The sequence below is a fragment of the Callospermophilus lateralis genome, chromosome 3 (genome assembly GCF_048772815.1).
Source record: "Callospermophilus lateralis isolate mCalLat2 chromosome 3, mCalLat2.hap1, whole genome shotgun sequence".
In the NCBI taxonomy this organism is placed as follows: Eukaryota; Metazoa; Chordata; class Mammalia; order Rodentia; family Sciuridae; genus Callospermophilus; species Callospermophilus lateralis.
Window position 1 is genome coordinate 161,578,625 of NC_135307.1, and position 14,600 is coordinate 161,593,224.

Genomic DNA, 14,600 nt, shown 5'->3' on the forward strand with positions numbered 1-14,600 from the left:
TACAAAATATAAAAGTTAAAAAAATATAAAATTAATAATTTTTTAAATGTCTAATATAAATTAAACATTTTATAAAATGCCGAATGTCTTCTCTGATATAAGGGGGGTGACTCAAAATGGGTTTGGGAGGGAGAGCAAGGGAGGAAGATTACCTCTGGATAGGGAATAGGGGTGGGAGGGAAAGGGAGGGAGAAGGGGAATATCATGGTTGGTGAAAGGAGACCCTCATCATTATACAAAATACATGTATGAAGATGTGAATTTGGTGTCAACATATCTTATATCTAATCAGAGATATGATAAATTATTGTATAATGGTGTATTAAGAATTGTAATGCAAAAATAAATAAATAAATATTTAAAAAATAAAATGTCTAATTTGTAGTTTTCTTTCAATTATTCTTCCTCCCCAACGTCTTCTGTCCATGAATCCTTCATTCACTTAACAAATATACTGAACTCCTATCATGTGCAGGCTGTTTTTTGGGTGCTGAAGAAGAAATAGTGAACCAGCAGATGAAACTCTGTCCTCAGGAATTTTATGTTCCAGTGGGGAAAGACAGGCAATGAATGAGAGAAATAAATAAACAAAATAGGTTGATGAGTACATGATGGTAGGATATATGAGACACTGGAGTGGAAAGGCTAGTGGGTAGTGAAACACAGGTGGGTAGCCAGGATAAATCTTCATGAGAAGGGACCTTTTGAGTAAGAATCCATCAGAAGTGATCAAGTGGGCCACAATGATGCTGAAAGAACTTTCTGTAGTGAGAAGACATGTGTAATATAGTCCGAAGGCTGGAGCATGCTGTGAGGTTGAGGAATGGCAAGGAGGTAAGTAGACAGGGAGAAGAAGGAGCAAAGGACACAGCAGGAGATATTTCAACTCAGAACTAATGGAAACCAGAGCTTATGGGGCAATGTAGACTTAATTCAGTGTCACTTTGAGGTCTCTACATGTTACAGTATGAATTAAATCCCCCCAAATTTGTATTTTTGCATTCATGGTTTTCTAATCATTTCATATGATTTTATTTGTTTTCCCAACAATGGTACATGTTATTAGAAGGCAGTTTCTCAGCATTCTACCACTTTGGCTTTGTCAGTAGCATCCAAGCATATTGAGCTTATTGTTTTTGAGCCTTTAAGATTCATGATACAGCATACTAGTATATGCAAAGCCTTTAGTAATAATCAGCAATTATTTTGTTGGTAGTAGCAAAACAGTAGCATCAAAAGTATTGGCTTAAAAATATTAGTATCTTCAGCTATGCAACTAATTTTTTAAAATACTTTTTATTTGTTCTAATTAATTATACATGACAACAGAATGCACTTTGATACATCATATATAGATGGAGTATAATTTCTTATTCTTTTGGTTGTACATGAAGTAGAATCCCACTGGTCATATAGTTATATATGTACATACGGTAATAATGTCTGATCATTCTACTATCCTTCCTACCCCCATACTCCCTCCCCTAATATCTTGTTCTATTTTTGCAGACTAACAAACTTTTGAAACAGTTTCCCAACTCTGGGATATATAATAATCTGTATAGAGATTGTGATGTACAGTATTTATGCTAGGGCTGTGTGTGTGTGTGTGTATGTGTGTGTGTGTGTGTGTGTGTGTGTGTGTGTGTGTTTTGAGCAGCAATATTTACATTTATTGAGATATACTTTCTTTGCATGTATTTTCTCATATAGTCTTTATCAACCTTATGATAAATGCTACTGTTTTATCCACAGATGTAGGGTCCTGTTAAGGAACCAGCAGAGTTCACACAGCTAATAAGCACAGAACCCTGGAATAAACCAGTATTGGTTAAGATAACAGCAATTGCTACAACAAGCAAATTCTCAAATGCATAGTTGATCACACACAATAGTAGTGTAGCTCACATTCACACTGAGAACTCACCTCACACACAAAATTGAGGTTTCTGATTGACAAAGGACTCTTCTCTAGATAATGATATGGGATCTCAGGCTCCTCTTATCTCATAAGCCTTTAGATCATCAGAAAGAGTCTGGAGAATGGTGCACAGAATGATATTGTGCCAGATCTTCTATCATGGTGCTTTTCACTTTAGTCCATTGACCTGATGTTAGTCACATAGCCATACCTAACTGCAAAGGAGTCTGGGAAATGTAGCTTTCCACCCCCCACCCACCACCACCACCTCAGAAAGAAGAATAGGTAACCAAGAATTCCAGGTATTCTGATTCTGTAGCTAATGCTCATGGCCATTATGATGCCTCTGTAGATTAATTTTAGAATTGGACATAATATGTGGAATACATAAAGCATTTGTTTAGCCACTGGTTGATAAGTACACCTCTACTCTGTTTTGCAATGCTGTTTTGTAAATCTCTCCACTGCTAAGTGTTTTGCCAGTGTCATTTATTCTATTTGTAAATGCCTGCATTGCTTTGACTTCAGTATCTTGCTTTCAAGTTTTCTACATTAAAAAAAAGAAAACCAAACCCTCATAATTATGAAACTAGTGAACAAAATATTTCCAAGAGATTATTTTGGATGATGTCTGTCTAGATTTTGTTTTTCTAACTCCACCAAAGTAGGATAATGACTTGTTTAAGAGAGTCTTCCTTTGACTCCCATGGAAGATCTCAAACAAATCTCCCAAAGTGGAAAAATGGTCATATGTTGAGTAGAGAGGCAGAGGATTAAAATATAACCACTAAATAAGGCTTTAAACTTTTAAATAGTATATTTCAATTTTCCTTAAAACCACAGAAGAGCAGTCCCTAAGGTGGTCTTAAAGAATTTTATCATGTGAATATGAATGCTAGGAAATATAAGATACTACGTAGATTCAATATAAAGTAATTATATAATTTTTTTCTTTATTTTTAACTTTATTATTTTGAAATCCTCAAGCTAAATGTATTTGGTTTTTAAGAGAGACATAGCCCTAAGAATATTGGTTTTGAATAGTCAGTTTAGTTTATAATTTATAGTTCTTCAGGAGTGTTAACCTCAAGGATCTATAAGGAATTAGCAAGAAAGCAGAGAGTTCCAGCTATAAGATCATTTTATTCCACTGGTGTAGAGCTGTTCGCATCTGAGAAATCTAAAGTTCTGACTCTATTCATAAATAGCATAATCAATTGAAAATGGAAACATTTAGTCAGTCTATTCTTTAAAAATCTAAGAAGGATCTTTACTCTGACAATGTAGTTTGATTGGCTTTTTATCTGAAATAAGTGATCATGCTAGTTACACACTTTATACTTTTTGTGTATATAAACACAATCCTGGAGGGTATATTATGGTCATCTATTCTCCGTTTCCTATACTTTGAAAGTTCTAGGGAATACCAACGTATAGGTAAGACAACCTAAAAACTGAAAAGCAAATCAAAACCAAGATGTCACCAATGAGAAATTCTCAGATGGGTGCTATAGAACTAGGAGACAAGCTTCTAGATTGAATTGTGTCCTGGAAGTCTTTCCTTGAGAAAGATCCAGAAAAGGATATTAAAGGTATGGAATCATGGATAGAGAGCTATACAACTGGGGTATGTAGCAGGATGACTCCAAATGGATTATTCTCCTGCATTTCATGTGTTATTTCTCATGAATTCTAAATTACAATAAAATTGCACTCCTGCACTCAAATATTGCTGGTGGGTCTGCAAATTGGTGCCACCACTCTGGAAAGCAGTATGGAGACTCCTTACAAAACTTGGTATGGAACCACCATTTGACCTAGCTATCCCATTCCTCAGTCTATACCTAAAGGACTTAAAATCAGTGTACTATAGTAACACAGCCACATCAATGTTTATAGCAGCTCAATTCACAATAACTAAACTGTGAAACCAAGCTAGATGCCCTTCAATAGAAAAATGGATAAAGAAAATGTGGTATATATACACAATGGAATATTACTTAGCATTAAAAGAGAATAAAATTATGGCATTTGCATAATGCATGGAGTTGGAGAATATCATTCTAAGCAAAGTAAACCAATCCCCAAAAAACCAAAGGCCAAATGTTCTATCCAATAAGTGGATGCTAATCCGTAATGGGGGGCAGGAGCATGGGAAAAAATGGAGGAACTTTGGGCAAACTCTGGGAGGTGGGGGAGAGGAGGGAGTATGGGGGCAGGAAAGATGGTGAAATGAGATGGACATTATTACCCTAGGTACATGTATGACTGCGCATATGGTGTGACACTACATTGTGTACAATCAGAGAAATGAAAAGTTTTGCTGCAGTTGTGTATATGAATCAAAATGAATTCTGCTGTCATATATACCTAATTAAAATAAATAAATAAATTTTTAAAAAATTGCACTGCTGTTTAAATAGTTGTAGGCTTCTTGTTAAGTTCCTCTGCTGATAGGATACCATTGAATCTATTTAGTCCTTAAACACTCAATATAAAATACTTTATTGAATTTTTAAATGTTGATTTCCAAGTTCATTGTAGAAAGTGGTCAAGAGAAATTCAAACCCATTTCTCTAAAGAAGTGTTTGGAGATAAACACTCATATAAAACATTTTCTTAAACAGCTCCCACTATTTATATGACTTGATGCCCCATTGAAATCCCCACAGAAACCTGGAAGTACCGGTGGCTTAAACTTTTTCAAACCAAGGTCACTTATTTTCTAATGAGTCAGAAGATCATGTTGATGGATGAAACTGGTGAAGTATTGACATATGAATAATTAACCATTTTATTCTCCTCAACACCAACATTGTTCCCACATGTTTTATAATTGGGAAATCTTCCTGGACTAGGTGGTGATTTAGGGAAGAGATCATCTTGAGAAATTAATCATAACAACTAATTTGTCTAGTTTTTTATTTTAAATATTTATGTTTTTTCAAACAATTCAATTTATAAAAATCTAAATGTATGTGTAGTATTTTGCCCAAGTATAGTTGATAAACATCTCAAGATCATTGCCAACTTTTCTAATCTCACCCCTTTTTTTCCTTCCTAACTTTCCTTGATACTTTGTGGCTTACTTCATCTTATTTAGATAATCTGCTATCATAAGCTTGGCAAGGGTGGGAGTGTTAGAAATATTTTTTGATTGGCCATCTGTGTTTTTGTAAACCTCAAGAGATTGCTGTCAAGTCCCCTGGTGGATGGAACAGGAGTTCCCTCCTTTGGTGCTGATCTTTTCTGTGGTCAGCAGGAAATCCATTGCTTTAATACCACCATTTCCAAGACAATTTTTAAATTATCTGCTTTGAAATGTTGGAACTCTTCAATCTTTTTTAAACACTCCATTTATTCTCTTTGTCCTCTGATGCCTGAACCCTCATGACTTCCAGGTGATCCCTTTAGATTCTCCCTGAATTGCTGAGAAGTCTGAGAATAGATTTTCCTGTGAGCATCTCTGTTAAGAATAGATATTTTGGCTAATCTACTTGGAAAATTCCAATCTATTTATGAATAGAATAGTGGTGTTGATGTTTCTCCTATGCGATCTCCATCATGGATTAATTTCTTGTGAATAGCTATATGGATCAGGTAATAATTTGTCATTTCTGCTTTATGCTTGCTTTATGCTTGCTTTCTTTCTTTCTTTTTTGTAATTGTGGTAAAACATACATGAGTTGGCTTTACCATTTTAACCAATTTTAAGGGTATATAGTTCAGTGGTATTAAGTATATTCACATTGAATGAAACCATTACCACTTTCATCTCTGGAGCTTTTTCATCATCCCAAATGGAAATTTTGGACCCATTAAAAAGTATCTCCCATCCTATTCTCCCCCAAGCCACTGGCAACCACATTGCACTTTATAGCTATGAATTTGACTAATAGGTGCCTGTTATGGTTTAAATAGAAGATGTCTCCTAAAAGTTTCTGCGTTAATACAGGAGTGTTTGATGGTAAAGTGATTGGAATGTGAGAACTTTAACCTAATCAGTCCATCCTACTTTGAATGGACTGACTGAGTGATAACTGTATGCAGGTGGGGTGTGGCTGGAGAAGGGTTCTATCCTGGAGGGATTATTCTTCCCTCTCTTTCTCTGCTTCTTTGCTGCCATGAGGGGAGCAGCTTTTCTCCACCATGCTCTTCCACCATGATACTCTACCTCACCTTGGACCCAGAGCAGTAGAGTTGGTCATCTATAGATTGAGACCTCTGAAAACATGAGCCACAAATAAACTTTCCCTCCTCTAAGTTGTTTTTGTCACAGATTTTGGTCACCATGAAAAGCTGACTAAAACAGTACCTCGTATAAATAGAACCATACTATTTTTGTCCTTTTCTGTCTGGCTTATTTTACTTAGCATGTTTTCAAGATTCACTCATGTTGTAGCATGGGTCAGAATTTCATTCATTTTTAAGGCTGAACAATATTCCATCATATGTATATACCACATTTTGGGTTACTTCCATCTTTTGCCTATTGTGAATAATCTGGTGTGAACATTGGTGTACAAATATCTGAGTCATTGCTTTCACTTTTGTGGGGGGAAGAGTATATTTCCAGAAGTGGAATTGTTACATGATAATGCTATGTGTAAGCTTTTGAGGAACCACCATCTCATCTTTTATTCTTAATCCATGTCATAGCTGCATGCCTGTATTCCTGACTAAAGGATGAGATTAGAGATGGAACTGACTGAGGGACTCAGGATTTTTTGTTTGTGTTACTTTAGGAAGACCTTAAATAAACGTTCTGATGGATGATGACTTGGAAAAAAATTCTCAATCCATGGTACAAATGACTAAAAGTAAAAACAGTCTCACCAATGTTGAACTCCAGGAATTATGGGATTTGAGATTTTTGTGCATGGAGTGACAATGTGTGCTGATCAGCAGGACAAAAAAAAAAAAAAAAAAAAAAACTTCCTCTTTTAATTTCCCTCCCACACACAAATTAATGAGGCATCACAAGAAACAAAAGTTCCATAAGTTTGTTTTACTAGAACTTCTTAGGTTTGATATACTTATTTGGTGAGACCCAAATTTGGCTATCAGCTATAATAATGAGAACAGATTCTGAGGCATGATTCTTGGTGGCCTGAGTCAGGTGAATGAATTCAAGGATACTTGGATTCTAAGAGGTATCATAGAGACCTCCTTGCCCAGCTTCACCTCCCAATTCACCACCTCACCCTTGTACATTATAGATTGCTTCCTGGCTTGCACACAGAAAAACTAAGTACCAAAAACCATTTCCTATTCTTCATTATTTTCCAGATTATTGACTTTTGTTAGCTACTCTCATTGGACTTGGGCGGTCAGCCTCTGAGGAGTGTCTGCCCTCACACTATAAACCAAATGGCTTGTTATTCCCCATAAACTTATACCTGCTTCATTTTTGGTTGCATGGAAGCGTGTAGTCCTACCCTGGGTGTAGCTTAACAATCTTGTTCCATGTACTTGAACGCACTGTGGTTCAGTCCTTAGGAAAAGCTGTTTAGAGAAACAGAATTAAAGAGGATTAAATGAATGTTATGCCACTCCTTTGTTCTTCCTGATATTTTTCTGTCCCTGGATTAAGCCAGATATCTCTCTCTCTCTCTCTCTCTCTCTCTCTCTGTCTCTCTCTCTCTCTCTCTCTCTCTCTCTCTCTCTCTCACACACACACACACACACACACACACACACACAAAGGAATTCCTGGCTGATACTGCCCTGACCTCTGTGGAATAGCATTTACTGTCTTCCACTTGGGCCTCAGCCTCCTTTGAGTGACATTGTTACAATCAGCAGGCACAACTTGTCTTCACTCATCCACTCTACCCAGCACCCTTTTTATGTATACCCGAGGAGAAATGTCTCCTTGGCCCCAGAGCTGAGAACAGATGCTCTCATCTGAGCAATTGGTTGCTGTGATCCTGTACACTACATGACCCATCTACCTGATCTTGGCCTGAAGGAAACTGAGAAGCACAGAAGCATCCTGCCTCCAACATGGATACAGAACTCCTGAGTCTAGATTTTATGTGTTAACCTCACTTTTGTCCGTCCCTTGTTTTGTAAGTTCTTAGTTTTGTTTTACCTCATTTCCTCATTCACTTTAGGTTACTGAATCATCTTAATTCTTGTAAGCTACTTAAATCTTTTAAGGAATAAATTGGGATATAAACATGGATTAAGCATTCTCAGTTGTTTTGAATATTTAAAGGACAAAAGGTAAATAAATTATTAGTCTTTAGATAACTATAATATGTTCAATATTGTTGGCATTAAAACCCTTACTGTTGTGGATATGATTAAACTGTACATTGGGCACTGTCAGGGGCCTTGGCTGTCTTGATCACATCTGCATCTCTACTGACTGGTGCTGTGCTTGGCTTGTAGCAGATGCTCAGGAGCAAAGTGAATGTCACTTGGAGTTCACTCCACCTTTCTCAGAATTGGAGGGACACTGTTGGCACCTCTGACCTCTGCTTTCTGCTTTCCCTTTTCTGCAGACTCACATTTCAAGACTCCCTCCTGGTGCAGTTGCAGGACAGTCGGTTGCAATTGAAGGTGGGGTTTGCCGCCTGGAGAGCCCAGTGAACTGACCCTTCAGGCCAAGCATGAAGTGTCTGAAAAGTGTTTCAGAAGCTGAGCTTTTGGGGTTTTTAATGAAGTTGGATGTTTTATCTTTCTTGTTTTATAATTCGTATTCAACCTCATGCACCGCTCGAGACACAAGTGCTGCTGCAGTTAGCACTTAGTGACAAGTGGTCCTTTGGTGGGTGAGTGTATGTGGGTGCTGGGTGTGGGTGCCTGTGGGTATGTAGATATGCGTGTGCGCACGCATGCGTGTATGTATCTGCAGAGTGTGTGCTTGCTTCTCCCTTAATGAAATAGAAACTCCTTATTGTGTAACCTAAGACCAGGAATGATTAAATCATCTTTACAAAATGTGTGCTTTAACTGTTTACAAGTAAAACCTAAAGTTACAGGAAACATTTTTTATTTTGTAAAGAGGTACCAGCTGTCATTGATGTAGTGTGTCTGATTTGTAGAGTAAATCTATTTGTTTAAATGATTTGACAGTGGTAGTGCTCCATTTAATAACAGTAATAAGTAATAAGGTGTTTTTATTTGTTAACCAGTTTAAGTGGATCCTGTGGTAACTTAAACTGTTGTTTTCATCCCTCATATGGGGCATTTTTCTTTAACAAAGAATGGTTTCAGTGAAACAATCTAGCAGAGAATTAAGGTCAGAACCTTTTTAAATAATAGTCTTATTTGAGAAAGTTTGTACTTCTTTCCTCAGCTTTTCTAAGCTTAAATATTGCATAGCTTCGAGCTATATGTACTATATTATGAAAGAATATGTAAAGAGAACATACAGTAATGGACAGTCCTTAATTTGTGTATAATGGAATGTTATTTACAATGTAACACTGTAAATAAGAAAGCAAAGTTTATGGGAAAATTCAATATTTGTTTCTTGTTTAAATATATTTTTAAGATAAAGGCACAAAAATAAAAGAAGCGTATTACTGGGTATAGTGTGTGACTTCTCTTCTCAGACTAATAAATTATCTTTTGAACCCTAGATCGGAGCCCTGTTTTGTATTGTGTTTGTCAAAAGTTACTTCTTCCAGAAGTCATACCATTATCTATTTTGCTGCTGTTATGATTGTTCAAAATCCAGTTTTATCTCTGTGCAGATTTGGTAGACACTACCAAGATGAACTTGCTACATGATTGAATCTTCAATATGGAGTCCCCTAAAACACTTTGCTTTGAAAAATGGCAGTGGCAGCTGAAAGTTGATAAATTGCTTCTAAATGCTATATTTGGGGATTCTGGAGCCACATACACACACACACACACACACACACAAAAAAAAAAACAAGACTTTCCTTTTGCTTTTTTTTTTTTTTTTTTTTGTAAGAAGTGGTTATCAAGAAGATACTAAAGATAGACTCGCTCAGGGGAAGGAAGTTTCCCTGTACCATATAATCATGGCTCTGGGCGGTAACTGATAAAGCCCCAGATGAAATTATACACTTGACGTGGACGTATGGCCAAATTATAAAGGAAAGACAACCAAAATGGGGTGGGTGTAGATATGAATGATTTGAAAGTGGCTGATTTATATTTCTTGTACAGGCAATTACATTTGTCTCGCTGCCCTCTCGTAGACAGATTGGTGCCGTGGTATCTGTTTCTCATTCTTAATGAGACTGAGAACTGGGTAAGGGATGGGCTGGCTGGTTGGGAGCCTTTGGCTTCAAAAGCTTTCAAAGACCTGTTACCTGTTGTCAGGATTTTTTCAGGAACTGGAGTGGATCATGTAAAACTATCAGGACACTTTAGAGTCTGAAAAACCATCTGACCTCTTTCACCAGGAATGGCATTTCTTTCATCTCTTTTTGGCTTTATTTTATTCATATTTAAAAGTTTGAACTTGTTAAAGAACCCTTTTATGAAGAATTTTAAAATGGATACGTATAAAAGTGTACCCCCTCTCTAAGAACAAGTTTGTTCAGACTTTATTCTCCAATTTTCTAAATATTTTTAAAGGAATTCTGTGAATCTAGAAAGGAAAAAAAAGTGATATATAAAATCATGGGGGCACAAATATAAAAACTTATATAAGTTGCTTCATTATAAGAGCAGATATTAAAGATCAGATGCTGGAGTCAAGTATCAATAGACACAAAATAATTTCATTTCACAGAAAAGTAAAAAAGGTAGAAACAGATAGGAAGATAACCTTATTCTCTAGTCTGGCTTATGTCACCTAGATTCTGAAGATTTATTTTAAGGTAACATGAATGATTTTGATTTCAATTTAAGGGCTGAGCCCTGGATGTTTGGTTCTCAAATATAATTAAGCCTGGTCTGACCCCGCCATGGCTATCACTATGACCCTGTTCTGGGTTTTGAAGTGTGTTGTCTTCAGGGTTTGGTGAGGAGCACAGAGGTGTGTGCTCTTCTTCCAGGTAACTAGAGCACCTGTGCTGGTAAGAGTCTTTGTCCTCTCTTGTCAGTTCTGCCACTTCTCCCCATCCTCACTTTTTCTGCCTATGCCAAACCCATTCTCTTAATTACCACTTCTAAATATGAACTTGAATTCAGATATCTGTTGATATACATGTTGGAACTGTGTATAAAGTAGGAATGAACAAGTCTCTAATGCTAATCTGAGGTGCTTTTGAGCAAAATGAATGAGTTTGGTTTATAGAATTAGAGACATCCATTCTGGGCTGCTCCTAACCCTTTTTTGCTTACTTATTCATTTTCTCCTATGTTTGAGAATGGTAATGTTGCATGCCAATTACCTGCAGATTACTACAGAACCAATATTGTTCTATTTTGACACACTAAATGGAGGAAGTAAAGAAATTAATGAGTGACTGGAGAATATTTTTGAAGGTGGTAGGGTTTTTCCTTAATATTTAGATTATATTTAATTATTGTGGCATCTTTTTTTTTTTAAACTGGTCATTATTATTATAAAAGCAAACCATGCTGAGTATGAAAAAAGTCAGAAAATAGATAAGGGAAATCAAGAAAAAAAACTAACTCATAGCCCCACTTTCCTAGAGACAACAGTTAACACCTCATAGACTCTTTATGCATGAATTTTCATGTGTTTTTAACACAGAAATAGTGTGATGTTGAAGACCCCAAAGGGGATTATGTAACATGTACTTTTCGTTTAAGAATATCATGAAAAGATACCCATGATTTTACCATTTTGTCACTTACTGCCTCCTCCATATATTGCTGGTTCAGCCTAATGCTGGTCAATACATATTTTTTTATCTTAAAGCTTTTATAGAAATCCATGATACTACTGAAGTGTATAGTCAAAATCCATTTTCTGAGGCTACATGTGTGTGTGCAGTGAAAACTGTGATAAGGTCTTAGCCAATGAAAGCCAATTTAGCAGACATCCCAGAGAAGTCCATCTTCATTGCCCTTGGACCTTCTGTGTGTTAGACAACTGAAGGCTAATATCTGTACTTCTGTGCTTGAGAACACCTCTGGAACCATGGAAAGCTGCCCTATTGCTGCACACAGCAAGCCACAAGTGAAGAATCATAAGGAAGAATCATCGTTTCCCAGAAGTAACTCTGCATGTGCCACAAAAGTCTGAGAACTTTGTAATTAACTCAATGTTGATAGGCACCAGACTGCTGAAGACACGTGGGCACTTTTAAGAAGCTGATGAAGAGCAGCAATTCATCAAGAATCTTCTCAGGGAATGATAAATGTGCTTGACCTGGAATGGTGTGAATAGTAGTTATGAGAAATATCCAAAGGCTTCTCATTACTTTAAGACATTTAAATATAACAACAGTGTCCTTTACCATGGACACATTTCCATATGATACATCTCCATAACAATCTCATATGAAGCCTATTTCCAGAATTCTGTCTTCCAAGGCTGGATGCCCAACCATAACATAATTTTATGGTTATTTTGTTTTTCAAAAAAAATACCTCCCTAGACTTTCTTAAAGCAAACTGTGTATTAGGTCAAATATATCGACTTTGTTCTGACATAAAACATGTAAACACTCAAAACTCTGACTCCCTTTTTGCTGTGAAGCCCAGTCTCCTTGTCCAACATAAGGTTGCAGTGGCTAGTTCCAGGATGGAGCGCTGTCAAAGGCAGTTTATGCAGAAGCCACTCCTCCCTCTTAGGAACACTGGACCAAGAAAATACTAAGCCATAAAGAGATGAGCCCATGTGTACAATTTATTTGTTTTACTTTAATTCTATTCTAAACCCTTTTCTGAGGCTGAGTAACCAAGAGAAGTAGGTATGGGTGGGTGAATATAGAAGGCTTTTGATGAGACTGAATGGGAGGTTAGCAACATAAAAGTAATCATTTTATATTAATATTTGTCCCAAGACATTAAGGAATACACTGCTTTCCCCAACACTCAGTTTGGGTTCAAGTCCACAAGGTATGAGTCGAGATATCTGTGATCAGAGACCCATAGGCAAACCAGATTGACCAGGCAGTTTTTCATTTTCCACATGCAGCTGTCTCAAGTATGTGGCCACAGGAAGGATTAAATCTAAAACTGGCAAGGACTTCCCTCCAGGGTGGCGCACTCAGCTTCCAGAATACCATCAGCCAAGCCCAAGGTGGTTCACCGTAACCAGTTGTGGAAAGCTGGGAGGGAATGTGAGCTCAGTGGTTTCTCCTTTACATGGTGCAGTCACCAAAGCTCTGAAACCACAGTGGGAAAAGCCAGGAGAACTGGGCGAGGGTTTCCCTGCCTTAGACTGTCATGGGGATTTCTCCGTTGTTAACAGAGCCTCAAGAGCTGGGAAGGGAATAAGAAAATCAAAATAATTCCTTTAACCCCCTACTATTGCTGTTACATTAGAGATACTACTCCTAAATATCTCCTAAAAGTCTGTCCTAACCTTGGAAAATCTAGCAATGTTTGAGATAGAGGACTTCTAATATAGTAAGAAAAACTTGCTGCTTTCCATGTAGAAGTAGTGAGATTTTAAGTTCTTTCCTAAAACATATTAACTAAGTCTTCCCAATAGGTTAATGTTAACTCCATCCTTCTGAATCTCAAGCCAAAACTCTAAGGGTCATCTGTTTCACATACCTATGGCTGAGTAGCAAAAAAACCCCAAACCTTTATGGTTTAAACTATAAGTATTTTATTTGCTCACAATGCTGTAAGCTAGATTTGGCTTCCATTGGTGTTTTTCTTCCCTTTTCTGCCGCTCTTGCTGGTAGTCCCTGGTGAGGTTTGTCCAGTGGAGGGTGACCTGGAGACTGGGCTCAGCTGGGACACTGGGATGGCTGAGCTTTCTTCTTTCTCCATACAAACTCAGAGCTTCTCCATATGGACTTTCGATGCCACCTCCCTGGAAGACATGGAAGTTCAAGGTTTCCAGGAGCACAAAAGTAGAAACTGCCAGAACGTCTTAAGGTTTCAGTCTGAACTGGCTTGCATCATTTTTGTCACATTTATTGCTTAAATTAAGTCACTTTTTTCCAGTCCAGGTTCAAGAGGAAGGAGCTATAAAAGGGCATTCATACCAGAGGAAAAGTTCACTGGGGGCACCACTCTGACACCCTTGAATCTTTACCTTCTTTCTATTCTACAATCAGTCCATCAACAAATCCCATTGGCTCTCCTCTGCAGTGTATGGTGAGCCCAACCACCTCCACTCCTGTCTTCCTGCTCATCTTCTTATCTCATTTATAGCAATAGGCTCCTCTTTGGTCTCCCTGCTTCCACTCTTGCCTTGATAGGCCCTTGTCCACTGGCACCTAGAAAGAGTAAGATCAGGCTGCCCCTCTTCTCAAAACCTTTCTGTACAACTTGCCCCAGAGTCCTTCCAGGACCCAGGGATCTGTTCCTTCTAATTCTCTGACCCACTTCCTAGTATTCTTGCTAACTCTGCACCAGCCATCCTGGCCTCCTTTCTGTCTTTGAGCGCCCAGACATCCTTTCATCTCAGAGTCATCGCACATGCTTCTACCCCACTTCATACTTTCAGGATAAATCCTCACCGCTTGCTTCTCTATTCCTTCAACTCTTGCTTCAATGTTACCTTCTTAGCAAGGTTGCCCCTGAACACCCTCCTAACACACTCCTCCTAGCACTCTACGTCCCCTTTCTGTCTGGTCTCTGGCATTTATCACTT

General features: G+C 37.6%; 1 protein-coding gene across 4 annotated transcripts in view; it reads left to right on the forward strand.

The window, feature by feature from the left end:
* Tasp1 (taspase 1) overlaps window positions 1-9,441 on the forward strand; it is a 286,082-nt gene extending 276,641 nt beyond the window's left edge. For all 4 annotated transcript variants that reach the window (XM_076848949.2, XM_076848952.2, XM_076848950.2 and 1 more), the window contains one exon: window positions 8,431-9,441. In XM_076848949.2, coding sequence (XP_076705064.1) covers window positions 8,431-8,523 — 93 coding nt within the window. In that variant the 3' untranslated portion in view covers window positions 8,524-9,441. The remainder of the gene's footprint in view (window positions 1-8,430) is intronic.
* Window positions 9,442-14,600: the final 5,159 nt, after the last annotated feature.